The sequence below is a fragment of the Bison bison genome, unplaced genomic scaffold, assembly GCF_000754665.1.
Source record: "Bison bison bison isolate TAMUID 2011002044 unplaced genomic scaffold, Bison_UMD1.0 scf7180017864495, whole genome shotgun sequence".
Lineage (NCBI taxonomy): Eukaryota > Metazoa > Chordata > Mammalia > Artiodactyla > Bovidae > Bison > Bison bison.
The window spans coordinates 11840659-11866067 of record NW_011495054.1 but is presented as its reverse complement, the minus strand read 5'-3'; the positions used below and the strand labels follow the sequence as shown (position 1 = coordinate 11866067).

General features: G+C 43.9%; 2 protein-coding genes across 5 annotated transcripts in view; one reads left to right on the top strand and one right to left on the bottom strand.

Annotated features, from left to right (window-relative positions):
• Positions 1–1151: 1151 nt before the first annotated feature.
• Positions 1152–25160, bottom strand: EWSR1 (EWS RNA-binding protein 1). Of its 4 annotated transcripts, XR_824231.1 has the most exons (13): positions 24897–25160; positions 20710–20746; positions 20519–20570; positions 19147–19273; positions 14710–14896; positions 12666–12833; positions 10342–10553; positions 9272–9452; positions 5910–5942; positions 5495–5613; positions 2545–2674; positions 1667–1789; positions 1152–1314 (listed from the first exon to the last, which is right to left on the bottom strand). XR_824231.1 is itself a non-coding variant. In XM_010828726.1 (9 exons), exons 1-9 carry the CDS (start codon positions 24907–24909, stop codon positions 7563–7565), a joined length of 1065 nt encoding a protein of 354 aa, XP_010827028.1. In that variant the 5' UTR covers positions 24910–25158; the 3' UTR covers positions 6527–7562. The 4 variants fall into 4 exon arrangements, 3 of the variants coding, with proteins under 3 accessions (XP_010827028.1, XP_010827026.1, XP_010827027.1); XM_010828726.1 differs by lacking the exons at positions 1152–1314; positions 1667–1789; positions 2545–2674; positions 5495–5613; positions 5910–5942 and adding an exon at positions 6527–7653 and having other exon boundaries at positions 19147–19270; positions 24897–25158; XM_010828724.1 differs by lacking the exons at positions 1152–1314; positions 1667–1789; positions 2545–2674; positions 5495–5613; positions 5910–5942 and having other exon boundaries at positions 6527–9452.
• The window catches only part of RHBDD3 (rhomboid domain containing 3), a 9740-nt gene continuing 5086 nt past the window's right edge, over positions 20756–25409 (top strand). Inside the window, exon 1 of the mRNA XM_010828730.1 lies at positions 20756–24294. The gene's annotated coding sequence lies outside the window, so the exon portion shown is untranslated. The remainder of the gene's footprint in view (positions 24295–25409) is intronic.

Sequence of the window (25409 nt, the reverse complement as noted above, 5' to 3'; positions counted from 1 at the left end):
CCAGGTCCTCCTCGCCCGCCTCGTCGTCCTCCCATCTGTTCCATCAGTGGTCCAGGGGGTCCCCCAGGGCCACCTCGTCTTCCACCACCAAAGCCACCGCGGTCCATGCCCCGGCCGCCACGGAAGCCACCTCTGTCTCCACCACGACCGCCTCTGAACATTCCACCAGGACCACCGCGGTCCATGAGGCCACCTCTTCCTCCCCGCATGCCTCCAGGGCCACCTCTGCCACGGTCACCGCCTGAGGGGAGAGCGCAGGAGAGACACTCAGTGCCAGGGCAGAATGCTGAGCGCAGAGGCCTCGTGTGGAGAGCAGGGCCCGCGCTTCCCTCACTGCACACCAGGTCACAGTTCAGAACTGACGCTGGGACCGCAGGTGACCCTTTGACAAAGGTTTGAAACGCTCGGGGGTCCACTTACACACTGATTTTCCCACCACCAAATATGAAGTACAGTACTACCCAATCTGCAGTCCGTAGAATCCAAGGATGCTGAACCACAAACATGGAGGCACAGGGCGGATGGTGAAATTTAAGGGGATTTTTTTTTAACTGCACAGAGTCAGTGCCCCTGTGTTGTTCAAAGGTCAGGGCTGCACCTGCTGAACCCACCCTGACCCTGGGCAGCTGGTTACCAAGCTCATGGAGCTAATAAGACGTTTAGTGCCAAGAAGCGGGTACCTACCTGGGGGCGGGAAAGGCGGTGGGAGGAAGCCTTCAGGCTTTGGGGCCTTACACTGGTTGCACTCTGTTCTCCAGGCGAAGTTCTGGTTCCCACAGCCCCTGCATAAATAAAATTATATCACAACGGAAATCACCTACCAAACAAGCCACGCCTGAGCAGAAACCACCACAAACACTGAGTCAGGGTCCAACTCCACTCAGAGGATCTGACTACAGAAAATGGCTTTGCAGCCGCAGCCTCAGGCAGCACAGCACAGGACCAGGGTTTGATCCGGCCGAGCGTCTGGACAAGCACGTGCAGGTGGGCCCGAGTCCAGTGGACTGTGTGACCGTCTCCCGAAGGCGCCACGGCAGCTGGTAAGACTGACGGGGCCGCCCACCCCACAGCAGGGTCAGGGTCAGGCTGCTCTGGACAAAGGAAGCCCGCAGGCAGGCCTCTCCGGGATGGGAGCGGGGATTAGTACATACGGGTTGGGGCACTGCCAGTCTCCAGCTCGGTGCTGGACGTTTCCTCCTCCAGACGGGTTCCCCCGGGAACCGCGAGGCCCTCTTGGTGGGAAGCCGCCTCTGTCTCCTCCGCGGCCTCCCATGCGCCCCATGGGTCCTCCAGGACCTCCTGGGCCCCCTGGACCTGCAGTAAGGAAACAGCGAAATCACCTCTTTGGGCACAGCTCTGTGTCCCTGTGGTCTGTCCCTGCAGCTGGAGGACAGGCCTCCTCACACGTGAGGGACCAAAATAGGAGAAACAAAAGGCAGCCCAAGGGCCGACCCCCAGCAGCACGGTTCCCGGGGCGCCCAGCCTCCCTGGCCAGTCGAGCCCTCCTCGTCTTCTGCTGCCAGCACTCAATACTAGTATTGACTTCACACACCTTTCTGTATCCCTAAGGGGCCGGCTTTCACTCTAGAAACCAAGTTCCTCAGAGACAAGTGCGCCGAGAACGTTCAGAGCAGCAGAGCGGAGCCCAGAAAGCCCCGGTAAATACCTCCTCGGAGCGGCGGCGGCATCCCCCTGCCCTCGCGCGGCGGCATCCCTCCCCGCATGCTGTTCATGGGCGGCTTCTTCCGAGCAAGAGACACTTTAAGTTTGCTCCCTTGGAAATCTTTCCCTAGAAAAAGAGATGAGAACACTCATCACTCCCAAAGTCCAACTCCTACTCCCCTTGAGGGGATCAGGTAAGGCTACACAACTCGTTTTTCACCAACTGCACCCCGTTATCAAACTCAACCATTCCCACTGCATCAGTGTCTTCCCACAATCTTCCCTAAGACTTACAGGCGAGGCCAGAAAAGCCTTAATAGGGTGAGAAGGAGAGCAGGAAGTGGCTGAGAGGAGACAGAACTTGGTGACACTTTCAAGTTGGTTTTGTGAGAAGTGAAATTCCAGAATCAACATCAAAGTCATTATATATATATATATATATATCCGATGCATGGCTGAGGGGTCTGTGGGGCTTTCTGCACCTCATGACATCTGTTCTTAGAGAAGCAAGTGGATCTGAGTGAGAATGACTGAAAATAAGGGATCTCAACCCCAGGTCAGCGCCGGGCCCTCGTATGGCTGAGGGGAGCAGGGCAAGCCGCCGCCTGGACACCCCCAGCGCTCCTCCAGGAGCAGAGAGCGGGTTTCCTTGCTCCTCTGCCTCCTGAGTGCTCCTTCCTGCACACCCTAAGCTGCACAGAGGGACAGCCTATCTGTCCCTGGTCCCTAGAGCCACATGAAGAGAAAATCATTCTAACAGAAGGACATACTCGAGCACAAGACCTAAGGTGACCCTCGCCACACTTGCTCCCAGACCCTCCGTGTGCCCCGAGGAGGCAGAGCCAGGAGGGCAGGGCGCACCCGCCGACCCAGGGCTCCTACCATCAAACCACTCGACAGCAGCTTTGGCAGTTGCTGGGTCTTCGTAAGACACCGTAGCATCGCCTTTGGGCTTTCCTGTTTCCTTGTCCAAGTAAATATGGATCATGGGTTGTCCAGTCCTCTTGTTCATCTAGGCGTAAAAGAGCATAATCAAGCTATGACCAGAAATACTAGTTTTCAGATACACATTTGTGTGTCTAGTGATACGTGAAAATATGTATAGAGCTTAAAAGAAGTAAATTATACACATGTACTGATGCCTATGTTTTATAAAGGGCATATAAAGACAGGAAATGTGACAAAATAGTGGTCTGAATGACGGGTTATATAATTAAAAATCTTTAATTTTACAAACTTGATGGTAAACACTACTTTCTTAACTAGGAATAAATCCTACATACCCAAATAGACAATATACTATATAATCCACAAGTAGAAATTTATGATTTACCAACTTTTTATATAGCTGGATCACAAAATCCATTCCAAAACAGCCCATTCATGAAAAAAATAAAAATCTGCAAAACTTTTAAGGAGATAGACTTTACCTAAGGCTTAATAGACAGACAAATACAATGTTAATGGGGGATGGGAGGAAAGCACTCAATATCATAAAAATGTCAATTCTCAAATTCTTATAAATTCAGGAAACACCCTGTTTGTGTGTGTGTGGTTTTTGGCTGCACCACGAGGCATGTAGGCGCTCAGCTCCTCGACCAGGGATCGTATCTTCCCCTCTGCATAGAAGCATGGAGTCCCTAACCACTCGACTACCAGGGAAGTCCCCTAACTGGGGTTTTAAACGTCATAAAATTGGTTTGAAAATGTATAGATAGGAGAACAAGAAGTAAAAAGAATGAAACATGAATCTGCCTTACTAGAGATCAAGATTTAGCACAGAATAATTAGCAGAGCTGCTAGCATAGGATCACACAAATTAACGAAAAGTATATATGGAGCCAAGAAACAGATCCAGGTATGGTACTTTCTGTGTGACAGCACTATATACCACCAGGGAAAATGCAGACCTTTCAAAAAGATGTTGTGGAATAAAAGGTCTTGCAGATAAAAAACATAAAGATACAACCCAGTAAGGTAATGACTGAAAAAAGTAAGAATTCCTATTCATCAAAAGAAAGTGAGTAAAAAATGTGAGCCTCAGGGAACTCCCTGGTGGTCCAGAGGTGAGGACTCTCTCACTGCCAAGGGCACAGGCCCAGCCCATGGCTGGGGAACGAAGACCCTGCAAGCAGAGTGGTACGCTCTCCCACCCGCCCTTTCAGAACTAGCCACAAACTGGAAGACTTGTATTTGCAACAAAGACAAAGACAGGCATTCAGACAATATAAAGAACCACACATAAATCAACAAATGACAGACAACCCGATGAAAAGTGTGTGTAAGACACAAACAGGCGTTTCAGAGAAGACAGGATGCCGTTATAACATTATTAACCATCAAGGAAAAGCAAACTACATTTCCACTTTCTTCTACCAAGTTTAAAACAAACACACACACACGTGGTTCCTGGTGAGGCTGTGGTGGACGTGCCGTGAAGAGTCTATACTGGTCGGCCAGATACACACCTTAGGAAGCAGCAGTCCTACACCTGGGTATAGTCAGTTCTCATTAATTCGTGGATTCAAGTATTTGTCACTCCAGAATCAATACTTGTGGCACTTTCTGTGGTTATTTGTGGCAATAAACAGAAAGTGAAAAACGTGTGGCCGGATGCACATGTTCCCTGCAGAGGAAGACAACGTCTTCCCTCCAGTTCCAGCTCTCCTAGAATGACCAGAGGCTGGAAGCTGGGAGGTCGGGGGCAGTGTTCTGTAACAAGTTCTGGCTCTGGGACTAGTTGGACAACTCTGAATACCAACTCAGGCAAGTCACACTTTTGAACCTTTTTCTTTGTAAAACGAGTAGGATTTATCAGGATGAACTGTGAATTTGTGATTATAATCTACGTGAGATGTGTGTACACAGTTCTGGGGCGATGGCTCGGCATTTACTAATCCAGTGTCTGTAGCAACTTTACAGAACTTACCACCACAAATAAATACAGGATGCCCAAACTTTGAGATTTTGACCTAGGGACCTTCCTCAACCCTTCTCAAAATTCCAGTTTTTCTTAGTTTTCCTCATCTAATTGGTAACCATCACAGTAGCTCAGACCAAACTTTCTAGCCACTCCAGGCTCAAGACTGCCAGGCAAGTTCCTGTCTCACTATTCCTGCTGTTATTCTGAAATTATTCCCCACTTGGACTGGCTCTGTTCCTCATTTTATCCCTTTCCTATTTTGCTGTATTTATTTTCCTCCTTAAGAATTATGATCACTGGACAGAGCACAACTGTATTCTTCTTTACAACACGTTCTAGACTATACATAAACTTTGAGGGCTCTCATCTGTTTGTTCCCAGTGTATGTCCAGAATGGTCTTGCCTTACAGTAGTGTTTTAATATTCTTCAAAATTACGTGAAACAAAATATTATTGAGGTACATCTATAAAGAAAGGGAATGATAAAATTCAGGATTCGAGTGGGGAGAAGGGACAAAACCAGGAAAGGAAGACATATACCAGGCACCTCAAAGGTACTCATAAAGCCCTACTGCCTAAGCTGGGATATGTACACATAAATGTTATTTTTAAAAACATTATAGTCTGTATTTCCTCCCCCCAAAAAGTTCATGTAAATATTCTTACAATTAACTTTATAATTATAAAAGTGACCCTGAGTTATCAAATATGCTTAAACCACGTTTAGGATTTCTTTTCTATAGAACAGTATTTTTCGCTTTCTGCTTTTTGTATTTTAAGGAGCAAACCACATATGGACAGTCCAGAAGGAAAAAAATCAAGCCACTTCAGAAACTCTCCAAGTCAGTTCTCTTCAAAATGCCCTGTGGTTACAGGTCTGCCAGCCCACAAGGTCATGCTCTTACTCACCTTAACGACTCCACACTGCTTAAAGAAGTCCACCAGGTCATCGAGAGTCACACTGTCGTTCAGGCCTTGCACATAAATGGCACTGTTGTCAGAGTCTTCATCTGGATCTACAGGTGGGCCTTCCCGAGGAAAGGAGAGGCAGTTACTGTCATGTATCCATCGGGGCTGATTAACTAATGGTCACTACCACCTGCTAGCATCCATCACAAAGCCAAGAGGACTACCAACCTTACTAATGAGAAGGAGACGGAACTTTTGGTATATTCTTGTTTACTCAAGATAAAGGAAGCCCTAAAATGCTCTTGAGAGCGAGAGTATTCCACTCATCTACCTGGCTGCTGAACTCCCAACACACACTCACTTCTGGGCTATTCAATTACAAAGCACAACATAAATTCCAGGGATTCAAAATTACCTAAATCAAGGTCTGGTCCTTCATCCATGGGTCCTGCCAACCAGGAAAGATCATACAAAATATTATTAGTGCACGTCTTGCAAGCTACAAACCTTACAAACACACATAGCTATCTACTATACCACCGTTTGATGGGGCTTCATTAAATTCAAAATGACCCGCACTGCTAAAATGGAGCAGTGCCCCTTTAACATCTGTGACAGGTTTGCTAGGGTTTGCTTTTCCTTTGCTCAGAGTTTGCTTTTAAACCATTAACCAAATACACTCTCAGTGCTTACGTGCCAAATTAGTGTTAAATTTAAGTCAATTTTTTTTCCTCCAAATAAACCAAATTTTAAAAATGTACTCTCCCCCATATTACAGAAGCAGTTGCTCAATACTCCAAGTCACCCTTTGTTTTGTAACCGTGGGTTAACCTTATTACCCCTAAGACAGTGCCGGCAGTACCCATTAGTCTCTTTTGTAGAGATCATTTTTAAACCACTTATCAAACTAATAAAAAATTATAGTTTTCTAAAAACTGACTGTATTTTTTTTTTTAAACACTATCCATGGTAATACTCAAAAACTTACCACCAGGCTTATTGAAGCCACCTCGCTCTCCAGCGCTGCTGGGGGGATAAACGAAGAAATGAAGGCCTTTCCCTTTAAAAGCCAGTACCGCTCTGAGCCTTGGGGGGGCTCGTGGGGAAGAAGGGCACTGGCTAAACACATCTCCAAACAATGCATCTCTCTCATCTTGTCACTATGCCTTTCTTCAGGGCAGCTTGCTCAAATTTCCTTTATATACAACCTTGCTTGTCTGATTGTACACACCAGTGTGGTTGATTCCTTTCATTTCAGGGGCTGGTATTAATAGTGCAATACTTGGCAAATTGGGGGAAAAATACATCCCAAACACCCACCCCATCAGTTGAAAAACAGGGAGAGCTTGTGTGGAGAGGAGCAGCAAGCCAGGTAACTGCTGTGATGAACCTTTTCATGTTCATAAAGGTGCACCCTCAACCTCTCCCAGGGGAGAGCCAAGTGAGGCCCTGGGCTTCTTAACAATCACAGTTTATAAAAAGCAGGAGACACCACAGTAGAGGCCTACGACAGACACCAGAGGACGCTTCCAGCCGGTCTTCAGCATAAAGCCACACATTGCAGGGCACTAATGGGTTTAACAATCGCTGTGAAAGGAGAATTTACAACAAACACCAAGGCTCCACAGACTGGGGGTGCAACTTTATAGACAAGTCAATTGAGATCAAGACAATGACAGCATAAATCACTGCCTTATGTATTTTGAAAGGGGAAGAATAAGAATTGGGCCTTTTAGGTTTTCTCTTAAATAAAAGGCAGCTCCTCAGTGGGAGGCCTCGCGCTTTTCTAACCAGTATTGCACCTTTAATACCTGAATATACAATTTCAAGCTGTTGCATGCAGCTTTGCTTCCTTTTTAAAAGTACACACCATAAAATGTTCTCTCTCTTTAAACACAAAAGTTTACACTTTAATGTTACACAATTCTAGAGTATTGTACCTCCTCTGGTTCATTACCAAACAACAAGTACGCAGTTACCCAAGTTACAGAAGGTTCCATTTATACAATGAATACATTTTGTTAAAAATATTCTATGTATATTTTTCCTCTCCATATGGACACCGTGTCTAGTCCCACTTTTCATTATGCTGCCGGCTGAGTACTGAGTACGGGTACTTTTTAAGTATTGAAGTGTATACAAGGCTCTCACTTTGTAACCTGTAGCATATAAATGCGACAAAGCATGTTAAAAAGTTTCCACGTTTAACAGCCAATGAAAATATCAAAATACTGAGGCAATGAAAAAGGGCATGTTAACAACATTGAGTGCCTTACCTGCAGAAGACACTGAAAACCATCACCACACCACAATAAAAAAAGAGGGGCGGGGGAGGCTCTTGTATTGTCCCCACAGGGTCCCGCAGACCGCGTCACAGTCTGCTGAGAAGCCTGTGGGGAGAGCCACGGTGTTTCCTATGGCTTCAGCAGAGACTTCTCACTGGGAAAGAGGGAACACCCTCTACTAGCAAAATCTAGCAAAATTAGTAGAATTATTACTTCTGGAGAATTGAAATGAATAAACTTAAAATTGGTTTTGCAATTGAAAAATACTAAGGAGTCTAAATGATTGGAGACGTGATGATAGTGATTTCAAGTGTCTACATCTATTTAAAACATCAGTAAAGAAGTGAAACCTTTATAATGGAATGATATTCTCCAAATCAGAAGACTGATTCTACTTTATACCAAATTACTCATACATTTTTGCATCTTATAAAATGACTTTCTTCCAATAAAGATTTCACTGAAGACTTAAGTTATGCAGAATATGCAAAGCAATATTTTAAACTAGTATTGTTCAGCAGTAAACAGATTCGTTAATATAAAATTTAAAAATCAATTATATATTTAATCTTGAAGTACACTTCTAAAGAAATTCTATTCGGTTTTTCCTTGAACCAACAGTGGCACCAAACCCAATTTATACCTATACCAACATTCTGCATAACTTTTATTTTTACTAGTTTATACAGGGACAGAACACACACAGAACTAAGCCTTCTGGATTATGTTAACCAACATTTCACCTCACCTTCATCAAAGCAGAGACACCAGAAAGGGAAAAGGATGTGGGAGGAGGGAGGGGAAGGGTGGGGTAGCAGATTCATGTTACTCCTCTAAACAAAGTTTTCTAAACCAGGTTGTGCCATCCATCAAAATGGTCAAACCGATTTAGACTTCTCAGAATCTCCACTGGGGAGAGTGCTTCTACAATTATATACATTACTCTGCACAACGCTACCAGACTTCTCTGTACACCAGGTGCACCTCAGGCCATAGTTCAAGGGTTATGGGACCAAGATCTTCATCATTATGTTCAATAGTTCCAAGTATAAACAGAAGTTGGGGACAAACATTGTGGAAAACAGCTGCATTCCTTTTCTGCAGTATATACACCAGGTATTTCAAGACAATCATTCAGAAGCAATTAGTCAAACACCTAGGGTTGTTAGAAGGGTTGTGTGTGTTCCATCCCAAATCTATTACCCAGGAGGCCTTTGGCCTCTGGAAACCAGGAAGGGGACTGAAAGCTCTAGTTTCAAAACCACTCTTTGTTCTCCCCACCCAACCCAGTTGACTGGCACTGAAAAAAGCGAACTGCCTCTACAGATATGCCACAGAGACAGCATTTCCATGTCTGCAAGATGGCCTGGGCTCATCAGACTACCCATGGAAATGCAGAAATAAATTCCCCATGTCTTTCAGTCCCTTCTTTCCATTGAAAATCCTATGGATGAAACAAAATTAGGTAAAAGGAGAAAAGGTTTGCTCTTACCCCATTCCACCGCGTCCTCCTCCCCGCCCACCTCTGCTCATGCCTCCACGATCAAATCCCCCTCTTCCCCTGCCCCGGTTATCAGGGCCACTCATGCTCCGGTTCTCTCCTGGTCCGGAAAATCCTCCAGACTCCTGCCCATAAACACCCATGCTACTGGGGTGGTCCTGTCGGAATGAACCTGAGGAAAGAGTCACATCTGTAAGCCATGGATCAGCATTTACACCACTGCTGTTGTACTTTCTCCTGGAATCATAGAATTCTCAACTGCAAGGCACTAACCGAGGTCCCATCTTCTTTACATCTGATTAAGTCCCCCTATCAGTAAGCTTTTTATGAAGTTCAACAAAAAAGGCTGAAGTAATCTCATATAGTTTGCCTAGGAAAAAACCACTCTCAAACAAAAATAGGACTCTGACCAACAGTTCACAGGGTTCTGTATCCCAAGATGCCTTAAAAAACTGTTCTTTAAACCACAGTGAAAACAAAAATGGGTCAGGTTTCTTGGGGGTTGCTAAGGGGTAGTCTCCATCAAGAAGCACTGCCCATTGTCATGATGAGACACACTCATGGGTGTGATTTAAAGACAACAATCCAGGCAAAGACTAAATTGTGAAGACAACTTTTTGAATTTTTGGTTACTTTTCCACGTAACAACATTCCACAAAAATTTTTGTCTTATGAATGTGAACAAAAAAACAAAATAAAAATACAGTATCTTTTTAACTATAAAAACTGCAAGAGTCTTCAATAGCTACCTGCTCACGCTCTCTTAATGAACTGGGGTGGGCAGGCCATAAGAAAAGCTGGCTTCACTCACTGCATATAACCTCCCCAGAGAGCAGGGCTGGCAGTCTGAAACTTTTTCTCTGGTCAGTTACAAACTCTCTTTTCTCCTAAGGCATACTAACAACAATTAAACTGGAGAAAAGCCAGGATTATTAGCCAGGATATGATACCCTCAAGATGCATCCTGGAGTTCAAAAGCACACAGTGGTCAAGAGTGTTTCCCCATTTCAGAAACTCTAAACACAACCATTCTTATTTGGTTTTCTCTCTTAGCAACTCACTCTGCTGCCCGTAGCTGCTGCTCTGTTGACTATATTGACTTGGAGCCTGGCTGTAGGATCCAGTCTGGGGGGGGTAACTAGTGGGTGGCTGCTGCCCATAGCTGCTTTGTTGACCATAGCTACTCTGCTGTCCATAGCTGCTCGGCTGCCCGTAGGTGTTCTGCTGGGAGTAACTGCTCTGATCATAACTAGTCGGCTGCGTAGAGGAGTAGCTGAGAAAAAAAACAAAACAAAACAGTTTGTTAGGAGAGGCTTGTTATTTTAGGTCCCCCAAGTGTAAGAGACATTCCCAGCATGTGACATAGAAACCCTTAAAATTGTAGTTACTTTTTACATATTAACATGCTGAACTTAAAATGAGCAAAGTATTTTTGTATCTAGAATCAAGTTCTGAATAGGAGAGGGTATTACACAAAACACACACACACACACACGATGAACCCATCTATAAAATGTACAACCTTAAGACTCCCCCCCCCCGCACCTTTACTAAAACAGGGCTTCCCAGGTGGTGCAGTAGTGGAGGGTTAGGAGGCTCCACCTGCCAATACAGGAGACACAGGTTCAATCCCTGGGTCAGGAGGATCCCCTGCAGAAGAAATGGCAATCTACTCTTGCACTCTTGCCTGGGAAATCCTATGGACAGAGGAGTCTGGCAGGCTGCAGTCCATGGGGTCGCAAAGAGTCGACACAACTGAGCACACACACACGCAGGCACACGTGCTCATCAGAACAATAGTTATTCTCAACCAAACTCAAGGCACGTTTGGGAGCCTAGGTGCTTCCTGTATTAAGGGAAGACTGTGCTCCCAGGGAAGACAGACCCAGGAAAAGGCACTGAGAAAAGCGAGGCAGCTCAGTATGGTGTTCAGTTCTAAGGCTGCCTGCCAACATAATTCCCTGGAGTGATGACTTGTTTTCTGAAGGTACAAGGCCACTTGATGCGTGTTTGTGTGGCCACTTTTCTCTTGAGGGTAAGTTTCAAGTTGCTTTGGTATATATATATAGTTCCAGACTTCCAGACATGCCTGATCGTCTATGAATCTGGGCATTAATAAGGAAAAGATGAACAAGGAAACATCAGAATCAAGGTACTGTATGAAACATGAATATCAGACTTATATTCACCTTCACAGATGTCAACTAAAGGGAAGGGAAACTAACCAAAGATACTCTTACACAGAAATAAAGCTTGAAATATTAAACTTTAGATGAACCATGATAATGAAAAACAACACAAGGCACAGTACAATTTTAATTCTAACTACAATCATTTTAAGTGTCTGCACCTCCCTCACCACAGCTGTAGAATGTGTCCAACTCTCTGCAACCCCATGGACTGTAGCCCACCAGGCTTCTCTGTTCATGGGATTCTCCAGGCAAGAATACTGAAGTAGGCTGCCATGCCCTTCTTCAGGGGATCTTCCAGACCCAGAGATCAAACCTGGGTCTCCTGCATTGCAGGCATAGTCTTTACTGTTTGAGCCACCAGAGAAGCCCCTGGGAAGCTGTTAGGACTCAAAAGCCTCTCTTCACACCAAGTACATCTGTTCAACTTGCCAGATTCAGTGCTCTCAACATGACAGGTGTGGGTGGGCCCTTGGGAAGAAATGCTCGAACCCTGCCCACTTCTGCTCCAAGCTGTACAGAGACACTTACCATCAGCTGTGCTTGCTTATACATAAGCCAATGAAATGAATACAAAAAGGGGAAATATTAATTCTATCAAAACCAAGTTAACACTCAAGGACACAATTCAGACAGTTCATTTGAAAACTTGCATCAAAAAAATAAATGAGACAACCTGTGGTTTTTCCTCTACTTTAAAGAAACCAAAACTGGACACTGTAGTTGCTGGTGTGGCTAATTAAGACAAAATGCAGAACAATAAACTCGTAAGTCAAAAAGAAAGGCTTTAGCTTAGCCATTAAGACTGGGGCAAGAATGGACCTTTAAGTTAAACATTAAATGATTAAGGTAAACTTTCTTTTTGAAAAAATAATGCCCTGCAACTTGATTCGCCTCAACTGCACCTGGAAAATGTGACTTCCATGGTTCTGTTTATCTGCTTTCATGCCACTGTTTCTCATCTGAATAAATTTAAAAAAAAAAAAAAAAAAAAAAACAGTGGTAAAAATGTACTGATATTTAGAAGTGTTTTTGACTGAGGTTTTAATGTAGAATATGTGGTCAGGCTTATCCCTGGAAGAGTCAGGTAACACAGTTCACCTGAGGAAGCAAAAGCAAGCTTCCTTGCCTGAAAAAAATCTGCTCTATTATTCCACTAGCTCACTGGCCACAAGAACAAGCAAGAGAAGACTGACCTGGTAGGAGGATAGGATGGTGGTGCTGAGACCGGCTGCATGGGGTAGCTCCCAGGCACCTGGGGATAACTGTAGTTACTCTGTCCATATCCTAGGCTGGGCTGGTTGTAACCCCCTGTGCTAGATTGAGGTTGACTAGTCTCAGCGGGTTTGTTACCATCCTGCGGTCTAAAAGGAGAAATAAAAAAGTGAGACTTTTCTCTTAACACCAAACTCTTGAGTAAGAACTCTATAATCTATGAGCAATAAACAATGTTAGGATTGAGCCTGGAAATAAATACAGTTGTAAAGTGAACTCCATCAAAACCCAATGTTGGTCCAACGGTCTCTGCTGGAAGAGAACACTAAAGATGGAAGAGTCTTAATGACATCCATGGAAGAGACATCAACACGCTCCTTTCGTTTCACATCAGCAGCTATACAAGCAATTACAATACTCTGTGCTGCCCATTTAACAGATCTGGGATGGGAAGTGGTTTGTTCAGGAAGAAAATGCCTTTTCTCAATAAGGACTATTAAAGACAAACAAGAAACTTTAACAATAATGCAAATTCTGGGTTAAAGTAACATTTACGTAAGTCTATGGCATCCTCTCATGCTTAAAATGAACTGGGAAGTATTCTTGTGAAGTGATGAAAACCAATCTTAATCCCAAGGGGAAAAAAACCAAAGAGGTTTTTATTACCCCTTAACCCCAAAGTCTGTAACAGGGTTGTAGCAGAGTTGAGTGTGCACTATTTTAAGCAAAGCCCAAGAATCAGCAGGCAGACCAGGGAGGATGTGGAAGTACTGCTTTCTCCAAAGAGCTGCAACAGTTCACAAGCTCCCTCTCTCTGAGGGAACTGACTAGCTATGACTGATCAGGAGACAGATGACTGTTATAAAGTGTGAGGGATTGAAAAATTAAGAAACCAAAAAGGATTACTTATTCAAAGACTAACATAGACCTGCCCCCACCCACCCCCGCCCGCCATGGACTGGATACACTGTTGCAATGGAGCATCAAATGGGACCTCAAACATCTGAGGACATTCTAAGTCAACTGAATTGGGACACTGGCGGAACCCACTTAACACTAGCCACTGAAGACTGTCTAAAAGATGTAAACTACTCAGTAGCTCTGATTACTCACTGTGCATTTTAGAAGTACTCTCATGAGTGTTTGCCAGAGCTAATTTCTTACCTCTACAGCAGACAAAAAAGTATAGGTTACAAGTTGATCTCGTGTTTACTCCCTAAAGTCTTCTTTCAAACCAGAATTCAGTGTTCCTTCCAGACTGTATGCAGAAGCCACCTAAGTGCACTGTCTAAAGCAAAGACCTGAAATCTTCTGTTAAGTAATAATTAATATTGTTTACTTGCTTATCAGTCACGGAGTACGAACTGTTTGCCCAAATATTCACCCATAACAGGGTACCCAGTTAAGAATTCATACTTGCCTGTGGTACTTAGATTACCAAGCCAGTACACAATACAGAAAACCACATCACCAATGTCTGACTTTTGGATATGGACACAGCCCTTACTGACAACTGAATCATGGGACTGTTTCTTGAAATACATGATTCTACAACCGACCCGCCCCCAACTGAGAACTATAGTGTTTTTCCCAAAGAGAAAGCTATTACCCATTTACAGGGTCAATAGAACCAAAGGTAAAGCATCAAACTCTAAGTCCATCAGTTGTTCTGTTGTGAGGAAACCACACTTTATTTTCATCTGGGTTTAGCAAAGTAAATACAATACCTCCTCGTATCAAAATGCCCATTCTACTGAAACCAAACAACCCACTCAGTGACATTCCTTATTTTGGCCCCTGGATGGCACCACTGATCTACTTAATGATGGGTAACATTTCTGGTGTGACTGTGCTGGGTGAAGAACAGTTAACACCCAAGCAGATCTAAGTAAGCTTTGCAAAGGAACCAAGTCAGGGTGCTCTCAAGGGGGTGGCTGAGCCCTCTTCTGAACGCCCAAGGCTGCAGCGTAGAAGCAGGTGAGGGGGCCCAAGGCTGTGGCGGTAGGAGCAGGCGAGGGGCCTTACCTTGCAGGCGCGGTGGCTGCTGGCTGCTGTCCATACGCCGGGTAAGCGGGCTGAGTGCCATATGCAGACTGAGCTGCGTAGGAGGCCTGGGTGGTAGTAACCGTAGCAGTGGTGGTGTCATAAGCACCAGTGCCATACCCCTGGACAGGCTGACTGTATGCCTGGGGGGCAGTTGGAGTAGAATATCCTGGAACAAAGGAGAGCTACGTCAGATTTCTGGCTCCTCAGAGATCTGCCTGGACACTCATTAACAGAACAAATTATAAATCACTTTCAAACATTACGATATTTGGCCCCTTTAAATATCTCCCCTTCAGTAAAAGTAGCAACAAACCAGTATTTAAAGCCTAAGTTCTCTGAAAACACTCAGTTTTCAGCAAAGCACCATCTCTTTTGCTCTAAACCACACCAAACAGAAAGGAAGAGAGAAATGCTGATATAGAAAAAAGGGCTCCCTTTGCCCCCTCCTTTAAGGGATTCAATAGGGGACACAAATTCTACACTGGCTTTGCAAGCAGGCCTTCTTAAACAAGTTTTTCAACTAACTACTTAAGTATCCCCCAAATCTCTAAAACAGGAATAAAATGCCCCAGAAAGGGAGGTAAAAGACATATATTAAAGTAGCTGCAAAATAAGGATCCAGGTACAAGTTTAGCATTAAAACCTATCATTTGGAATTATTTGCTTTCAGCTCCAAGCATCATGGGCAGTTCAAGGAAACTGGAAATTGTGGAGAAGATGTGTTTAATTTTCAGTGAGATGTTAACAACTGATTAAACACTCTTTAAGAACCACTAATTTTGTTTTGGGTAATAAACTACTAAGAAAATGCCAGTTACCAGCATTACATTAGTAATAAAGACATACTACAAATTATATCTGCTTACGTACATATGACCAACAAAGATTTTCCTCTTTGACTTTTTTGATAAATTATCTTAATACTCCCAAAACACACTGAAAGTTAATGTTACATTTTACATAAACCATTTGAGATGCTAGGAGTCACCAAGTCACCCACCCCACTTCTCTCTTATTTACCTACTGTGAGCAAATGAGCATTTTCCCTGCTAAGCAATGCTGGAGGTGGGCTTCACAGCCTCCCTGCCGTGTCCCTGACCAAGTGTTACACACCTGTCCTTGTGGGTGTGCAGAGACCAAGCTCGGGTCTCTCCCTAGTTCCTGCCTTTGCCACACCAGGCGGGGTCCACACCCTTTCTTTTCCTTTTTGCCGCACTGTGCAGGTTGCAGGATCCTTAGTTCCCCAACCAGAGAGTGAACCCAAGCCCCAGGAGTGAAAGCCCCAAGTTCTAACCACTGAACCACCAGGGAATTTCTGGGGTCCATGCCCTTCCATCTGGAATTTGGGCTTGGAACATGACAACCCCCGAACCTGCAGTTCCTAACTTGAGTCCCTTTCCTAGAAGAGGTGTCATGATCTTTCCTGATGCTTGGCTTTCCTTATTCCTATTCAACAAGCAGTCAGCCATGCAACAGAGTCAAATCTAGTACTCAGCATTTATGTCCATCAAAGAAAAATCCAAATCTCAATAAAGCAAAAAAGTTTCAGTACTCATAACAAACCTCAGTTAGAACAGTGTCCTCACTCTACACAGAACTTACTAGCCAAAAAAAAAAAAAAAAAACCAACCAATTTCCCTCTGTGCAATCTAAAATGTCCCCAGTCTGTAGCACAGAATACTTTCTTCTCCTCTTCAAACACTTCAGGGCAATTCTGAAATTAATTATACACAAAAACAGTAACTGCCTTCTCAAATATGTTGGGTTGAAACGTGTATGAAAGCATATTTCACAAAACAGGAGTCCCAAGCACTGGAAGTTTTTTGAGTTGGCATGTTATTCATCTCAACTGTTTATTTAAAATTTCTTTGCAGAATCCTAATGTCAACCATATAAAGCACTCATTTATTTAAATTTAACTGGAATCTAATTCCACCTACCCTATTACTCCTACACAGATTTTTCCCCTCTCCATGACAAGCCATTTTTAAGATTTATAAAGACAACAATTAAAAAAAGCAAAAACTGATAAGGGCAATAACTCATGTCATAAAAACATCCATCAACAGACCCTTGTAGTGCTGAAAATTATGGTAATAAACATTGGATTAATAATCTTTTAATTAATTAGTAATACCCACACAAGCAGCCAAGCAAAATGAGCAAAAATTAATAGAACAAAATGACAATAAAAATGACCAATATAAAAAAGACAACATATCTACCATGTGGTGATGAATTTAAGAAAAAAGAAAGTAAGAAACATCACACAAACCACCAGAATTTTTGTTCAACTTCAATACAATCTAAAGTCTAATATTTCCATTCCAATTAATAAGCTAAGATTTATATAGCTCCTCCTCATGAAGTTTTATTTTAAAATATTCAGGAAAAGAGTCTTTTTATATATTTCTTCCAGTAATTATCCAGTGACTTTTATGTGTAAAGGCAGAATGAAGTGAGGGAAAAAGTGCTCCGTGTGCGCCACAACACCACTACTGCTGGGGCGCCATTTGGTGTGGTTCAGCCTCAATTTATTCACCAGGCTTAATTTTAGTTCCTACACTCCCAAAGTTGATGGGAGAATTAGGGGAGATATGACAGGTCTTCCATAAACTACAAAGTGAATACATAGCTCTACAGAACCTAGAAACTGTACTTCCTATAAATGACTTGATCATGTTCTTATAAAATGATTCAGAGACTCCAAAAGCTGTATTTTTTTTAACTTCAAATGACACTTGCTTTTAAAATGAGTTAAAGGTAGCTAAAAACATCTAGTTGTAATAAATCAGTCACGGGGAAGTAAAGTGCAGTATACTGTATTGTATACTTAGAAGTTGTGGAGAGAAGATCTTAAAAGTTCTCATCAAAAGGATGATGTGTGCATATGTGTTGGGGGGCGCGGGGAAGGATGATGTGTGGTGATTCATGCTGACTGGTGGTGATCAATTCACAATACTCACAAACACTGAGTCATTTTGTTGTACACTTGAAACTAATGTCATATATGTCAATTACATATCATTAAAAATGTAACAGCTTGAGTATGTAAAGTTCATCTCATAATTTCAAAATTCTGTGTTAAAAATACAAACTGCAGAATTTCAGTTCCAGGTTTTTCTACAGTTGCCAACACCCACAGAAAGTTTACACACTTCCCATCCTATTCAATGATACGCATTAGGTAGACTAGGAAATACATCCCATCAATCCATGACACAGTCACACAATGAATTAAATCATAGGTGAGTTTCTCCCTGCCAACTCTGGTAGACCATATATAACTTGGGGACTGAAGATAGTTTGAAAAGTAATATTCTCTTACAATAATAATGACAAGAGTGGGTGGGTGGGGAAAAGGTAGGGATCCTGAAATGTTACACAGTATTAAAGACAAAAAAGTTATTGTACAATTTTCACACACTCCACTTTCAACCCCAGTATTAGGATATAATTTATTCTAATTCTTAAAGTAGTTCATTTTTTGCTCCCTGAAATGCTGTTACATATATATTTAAAACATACTATGGATTAAAAAAACATCATTAATACTTAAAAGGAAAATAAAACATGTCTGGACTGGAAACCAACCAACAGACAAACGTAATACATGCAGGATGGCAATCTGTTCCTCTAAACAAATCTAATCATGCAACCTATCCTTGAGGGAACAGGGGGAAATCAGCTGGGAAGTAGTCATCTGAAATACCTCTGAGAAGGTGAACAACTATTATTAAGGCTTGACACAAAATAATGTAAAATAAAACAAAGCAAAATCTTTCCCAAAATCACATAAAGAAAAAGGACATGGATCTGCAAATGGCACCTGAAGCAATTTTCCATTAGCACCTTGTTGTGTGTGATGTTAAAAAGTTTGAGGGTTAAACAAATGAAAACACCTAAAGGGTTAACATTACAGGGTTAGACAAGATGGAAAGCATTTCCCATGCAAGAATGAGCAGGATAGTCAAACCTGTACTGGTCCCTTCTACTGTGGAAAGCACAAAACAAAAAGTAGAGGGCACACTATCAGATGAAGCAAACAGATCTGAAAATCAGTGCGATTTTTAAGCAGCTCGGTTCAAGAAGGCTCATTCTTACCCAGTATTAGCATTAGCACAATCTTTTATATATTCTCCATTTTGTCGTGAGATTATTTAATACACTGTATAAGATAGATAAAAGAAAAAGTTCTTTTTTCCTTTGGAATTTACCCCACCCACATTCTATTAGAGATCCTTCAAGAAGAATGTAACGAAAAGGAAAAACAAAACAAAAAACCCAGCTCCTCCTAAGAATAAAGGATTCCCAGACGCCAAGGTATCAACTAGAATATATACCCAAGAGCACAACTAGCAAGTTCCTTAACAAACACCCTAGGTAACGTGACCCCAAAGTCTCCCAGGGTCTTACCAGTGGGAGGCTGTCCATAAGAAGTTGCATAGGCGGTCTGCCCATAGGTTGCAGTGGTCTGAGCCTGGGTATAGCTGACATCAGTGGGCTGTCCATAGGTTCCATAACTTTGCTGCCCATATGCCTGCTCCAAGAAAAAGAATTCAAAAACTTCATACATGAATCTAGCATTTTAGCAATAAAATGGACTAACTTACTTCTAAGTTCCTAAATTGGAAAACCAAAGTAAAAAAATATGCTTTTTAATAAAAAGATTAAAAAAAAAAAGATAAGAGATCACAATATCTTGAATGCCTGTTTCCCCTTATCTAATCCACTTGTATTTTCCTAAACTACAAAAAAGTTCCTGAGATAAGTAGGTAAAAATCTCAATTTAATGATACAAGAAATTAACAAGATACCCTCAAATGATGCACAATGAGGGAAAAGATGTATAATTGCTAGCACGCAGTGTAGCAGTTTTAGCAAATAGAAACAAATGCTAGAAAAACAAAATGAAAAGAGAAAAAAAATGAAAATGGGGCTAAAACCTGTCAGACAATTTTGAAAACTGGATTTTCAGCATGGGACAAAGATTTACAAATTATCACACCACTTCAAAGAAAATGAGGAATACTACATATGTCCTTTAGATTAGTAAAGCATGAGTACTGAATTTTGAACTTAGACATCAGTAATACTTAAAACCTGGCAAGGTATGAGCTGTTCCTTCAGATATCAGTAAGATCACATTCTAGATTTGAATGGCCAGTTATGTAAGATCTGCTAGAGACATCACATTCTGCCTGTCCTAGAATCTTTCCACAACAGAGCTATTAGTATTCTTTTATGCCACAGACCATTTCAGAATTTGAGGCAATCTTGAGAACACTAGGTGGCTAATTTCTGGTATCTTTTGGCCTAAATTTTAAAACAGGCTCACGTACTAGAAAGAGCTCAGAAGCCCTATAGTTAGGCAGCCATAAGAGCTGACCCATCACTTACTGTGCAACCACTGGCAAATGGTGTAATATCTATGCACTACAATTTTTTATCTGCAAAATGCCATATTATCACCTTCCTCTGCAAAACTGCTGTACAATTAAGTTAAACAAACACAAAATATGTAAAAGGAACAAGCATGGAGCAAAACCCGTAACTTGAAATAATACTAGAAAGGAAAGGAGAACTAGCAACTCCCAGTTTGAGGATGGTTTCATTACAACGGCACTCCCACTGTGAAAGTTTAAATATCTGCATTTTATGATTTCAAACACATTATACTTTTCCATTACTTAATTTTTGAAAAAGATTCATGCTAGCTATTGTTTTAATGGCTGATGGAAACAGTTTACTTGGGGATGCAGCCACATATAATTATCTTAAAAATTACCTGGGTAGTCTGTGCATATCCTTGAGTGGGCTGGGCGGTGTAAGCACTGTAGCTGTAAGAGAAATTAAATGCAAGAACTGAATACAGACCATCCAAATTCCATTACTAAATTCTCTACAATTAGAGGAGGCTCTGTATTCTAAAAAAGCAACCAATCACACCCAAAGTACACTTGTAAAAATCTGACTTACCCCTGCTGGGCTGCAGCTTGGCTGTATGTACTATAATCTAGAGAAAACAAGAAGAGAATATAGTGTGAAGCCAGAATTTACAAGGAGGAAAGAAAAAGGAGGGAAGGAATTCAGGCAGCACGAAGATGAATTTTTAAATACCGTACCGAGAGGACCACAGGACAACACAGGTCCAAATGAATATCTCTTCTCTCTCAACACCAAACCAAAAATAAGTCTAAGTCAGTTAAATTCAGAAAATTTGAACAAAGTGCTAGTGAATGAGGTCAAGATCAGCTGATTTGGCAAAGATACTTTGCATGTTCCCATGACTACAAAGCCTCCCTTAACCCACTGGCTGTCATTTCAAATACATGATCATCATCCTAAAACTAACAGGAGACAAGATAAATATAACAGGATCCAAAATTCTACCCTCAGGAGGCATGCAACAATATAACAATGTTTAATACTGGAATGGTTACATCAGTAGCTGCATCTCCTCAAAACCTAGTTCAAAAAAAAAAAAAATCACTCCCTTAACAAGTTAGACCACCCATAATTCCCTAGGAAGGCTGAACAGAAATGACAGAAAATGATACACGTAATCCTGCAAACCCCATTCTAAAGGGTTTGCTGACCCTATGAGGGGTTACATCTATAATTTTAAAACAACCCACGTTACAAATCCCACTGAAGACCCGAACTGGCAGAGGAGAAAGCATTTAATCTTTTGGTTGAATAGTTTCATTTCCCTGGTGGTCCAGTAGTTAGGAATCTGCCTTCTGGAGCACAGGATATGGGTTCGATCCCTGGTCTGGGAACTAAGATCCCACACGCACAGGGTGGCTAAGCCTGTGCACCACAACCAGGGAGAAGTTTGCATGCCGCTATGCAGATTCAATGTGCCGCAACTAAGACCCAGCACAGCCAAATAAATATTCTTTTTTTTTTAATCTACAAATGCACAAAAAGGGACTTAAGAAAAAAACCCCTCTGGTCCACTGAGGTGTCTAAAAATAGTGAAAATAGAAAATAAAATTGTTAAGAAGCTTTCGTGGGAGAAGCAAACATTTATATATACTTTTAAAAAATCCTGCCCAATTCTCTGCTCTCCCTAAGAACTACTATCTTATTCTATTAATATGTCAGAAGACAATACCGCCATTAAGGCAGACCAAAGGGTCCTTTCTTTCCAATCAGAAAGTAGTGCCTTATCTGAAAGCAAAAGCTGACAGATCTTCACAGAGGGGTTTTCTAACCTCACTCCAACAGAAACCTGCTTCACAGTTCACCTGGCCTGCCCCCAGAGCATTCTGCTGAATCCATCTCTTTAACTTGGCTCATTTTTCACCTCTACACATAACTTGACCACTTTCCTTCCTCTACACCCTTAACTCAGAACCCTGAATCATCAACATTATCAAATCAACCACCAAAGGCTATGTATAATGAACAAATCAATTTGTTCAAGACAATCTTAGCTCCATATGTGACATAAAAATTCAAATCACTTCTTTAACGTTTTAGTTAAAAAATAAACACACCAATGAAACACCAAAAATCAAATATTTCAACCTACATTCTACTGAGGCTTCTGTGTGAGGAATGGTTCTATATCACTGAGATGTAAGTTCAATGTTTGCAGGAGAACTTTTACACAACAACAGTTATGTAAAACAAAACTGGCAAAGCTGACAAGGAACAATGAATGATCTCAGATCAATGGGAAACCAGCTGATTTAGCCCCACACCGCTGGGCTAGGGGAGGTGGTAAATGTGTTTCACGAGAACTTATGTTATCTTCCTACAGCATACAAACCTTTATATGGCCTCAAAAATCTACAGTTACACACTGGTCGGATTATTTAGCAGTTATAATTATTTTTTTTAATAACTCCCAAACGTGTAGCTAAAGACTACACTAAAACACAGGACAAGTTGAGAAGAAAGGGGGCTATGGGTGGGGGCCTCCAGAGTGCTATGCCAAGTCACTTCAGTCGTGTCAGACTCTTTGTGCCCCTTTGGACTGTAGCCCACCAGGCTCCTCTGTCCATGGGATTCTCCAGGAAAAATTACTGCAGTGGGCTGCCACGTCCTCCTCCTGGGGATATTCCCAACCAAGAGTGCTAGCAATATTCTATTTCTTGGTCTGAATGGTGGTTACTTGGAAGTTTCTTTGCTAAAGGGGACATATACTTTAGGTACTTTTCTAAATATGCCAAATAAGGAGGAAGAAAAGCTAAGAATATTGCCCAATGTGGTGGCTTTTAGAAACTTCAGGCAGTCACGATTCGAACTGTTCAGAGTTAGGAGCTTCAGACTACATCATAAGTTAAAGTCACTTTGGGACAACTCCGTGAGAGCTGTAACATCAGAAACTAAGGGCTCAAAAAGCTCTTCAAAGGTCTAGCCTAACCCGGTCACCTTGAAGGACAGGGCACTGAAGTCCAGACAAGGATTCCCTCAAAGTTCCCCAGGTCAGACCTGCTGTCTACATAAACCACAATTGCAATTCTAATAAAGTATGCAGCGGCCACCAGTACACAGAGCTTGAGCAAAGGAGAACGAAAAACTGGCAGGTCCACACACACACACTTAAATACACACACATGTGTACTCCCCAAACTTTCACGGGGAAGGGAGAGCAGCACTCTCCCTTACAAACTCCTAACACTGCAGGGAAGAGGGAGGAGGAAAGGGCTCTGAGCAAACCATTCCCCACCAGGAGGTGTCCTGGACGGTGGTTGTTTCAGAGTCCTTTCCTCCAGGGGCACTCTGTACCCTGGCACTAACAGCCAGCATCTACCACATGCTTGTGTACAGACCACAAAGCTGGGAGAGTTCTGAAGACTGTCCTGCCCTTGCTGGATTCTGGACCCTTTTCGGATTAAAACTCGGAAGGACCCAAAGCTTTTCCCATTTTCCCTCTTCTCTAACTGCCTGCAAGGCCTGGAGTCAGGCTGCCTAAGAACCACCCCAGAGGCAAAAATCGCCCCACCCGATCCACAACCGCAGTTAGTGCACGGTCTGCAAACTCTCTTACACACCCCGGGGCGGTAAGGACCACCCCACACACCAAATTACAGATCCCACCCCGGCTTTCTTTCAAAGGCCAGTCCGCGCCTCCTTCCGCTCTGTCAGACCACGAAATAAACAAGCCTCTCTCGGCTTAACCTAAGCGAATAAACGTGCGAGAATTATACTTAAGCATAATTCAAACGCCGACCGAGGACTTTTGTTTCTCCTAAATCAAAAAGGCCAAGAAATGTCTTTCGGTGGTGGATTCCTAGCCTTGAGAACTGGGTTGGCCTCATTATACAACAGGCCTCCCTCCGCGTTTGATGAAAAATGGCCCTGGGAAGCCGCTTAATTGCTTTTTGTGGCGGAAAGAAGGACTAATAATGGTTTAAAAAAAAAAAAACTTTAAGCAGCAGCTGACTGGGTAGTTGTAAAGCGGAGCGTGGGGTGGGGGCGCTCCGTTTAAAGCCCAGTCGGGCAGAAGTTCGGCTTGGGGGCTGGAACCCGCCGAGGAAGGCAATTCGGCAGCCCTGGACGACGTGCCAGCCGACCCGGCTTTAAGGACGACGGGGCTCCGGCTCACAGGTCGGCGCCCTTCAGCTCACAAGTCCGCGAAGCCTTTTTATGTTTGTTTCCCCCCGCCCCCCCCCGCCCCGGGCTTCTCGGTGAGGCAGAATCGGCCTCGGGCCTAGGCTGCGGCCCTGGGAGTGGGGTTGTGGCGGGGAGAAGTCAGAAAGACAGCGGGCCTGCCGCTTCTCGAGCCGCTACCTGCCGCCCGCCCCACCTCCAGTTTCGGGGTGCCGGGCCCGAGGCCTGGCCAAACTCTCCCGCCCCCACCCCACGCGGGGCCCCGAAGCCTCAGGCCCCGCCCACGTGGCGAGCGGCCCGGATCTCGGGGCCCGACCGCCGCCACACAATGGAGGCCAAAGCAGGCCCCGCGCGCCCCCGCCGCCTCCAGCCCCCCGCGCGCCGGGGGCGCCGGAAGGTTCCAGAGCCGGCCTGCCCGGTGGGGGGAGGGGAAGGCGCGGAGGGGGACGCCGGCCATCGAGCTTCTCAGACCGCGGCGGGTACCTCACACCCTTCTCGGGAAAGCCCACTCAGTCGTCCCTGCCATCCCCAAAGACGAGCGGCCCCCAATCTAGGCGTCCCTGCCGTCGGCGGCGCGACCACAGTCCCACCACGCTCACCCGTGGACGCCATTTTCTCTCCTTCCTTCTCGTTCTCTCAACGTCCGTCTCCCTCTCGCTGTTCCTCTAGACGCCGCACTGCGCAGGCGCGAGACCCGCAACCTCGGGCGCTACCATCGGGCTCCCGCCACGGGGGTGGGGGAAGGCGGAATGACCTGCCACTTCTCGTCCTTCGCGCCCGCCTCTCTAGTCCTAATTCTTTCTAAAGAGCCCCGGATGTGATGAGCGGACCAAAATAACACCGCAGGGGCGGGCGCGGCGGGTGAGCGGATCTCGGTAACGAGGCGGAGTGGTTCTTTGGTCGACGCCGGGTCGTTTGGGGAATGGTTACGCCCGCTGGTTCTAGGGACCGTCTCTGAAGAGACTACCTTGGAGGGAAACGGAGGCCGGCGGGAACACTAGGGGGAAGGGACCCGGGCCTTAAACAACTGCTGACTAATCGGCGGACGGCTGAGGAGGGGGTGGCGTGCCGACCGGTCGGCCGGGGTCACGCGCCGGAGGGCGAGCAGAATG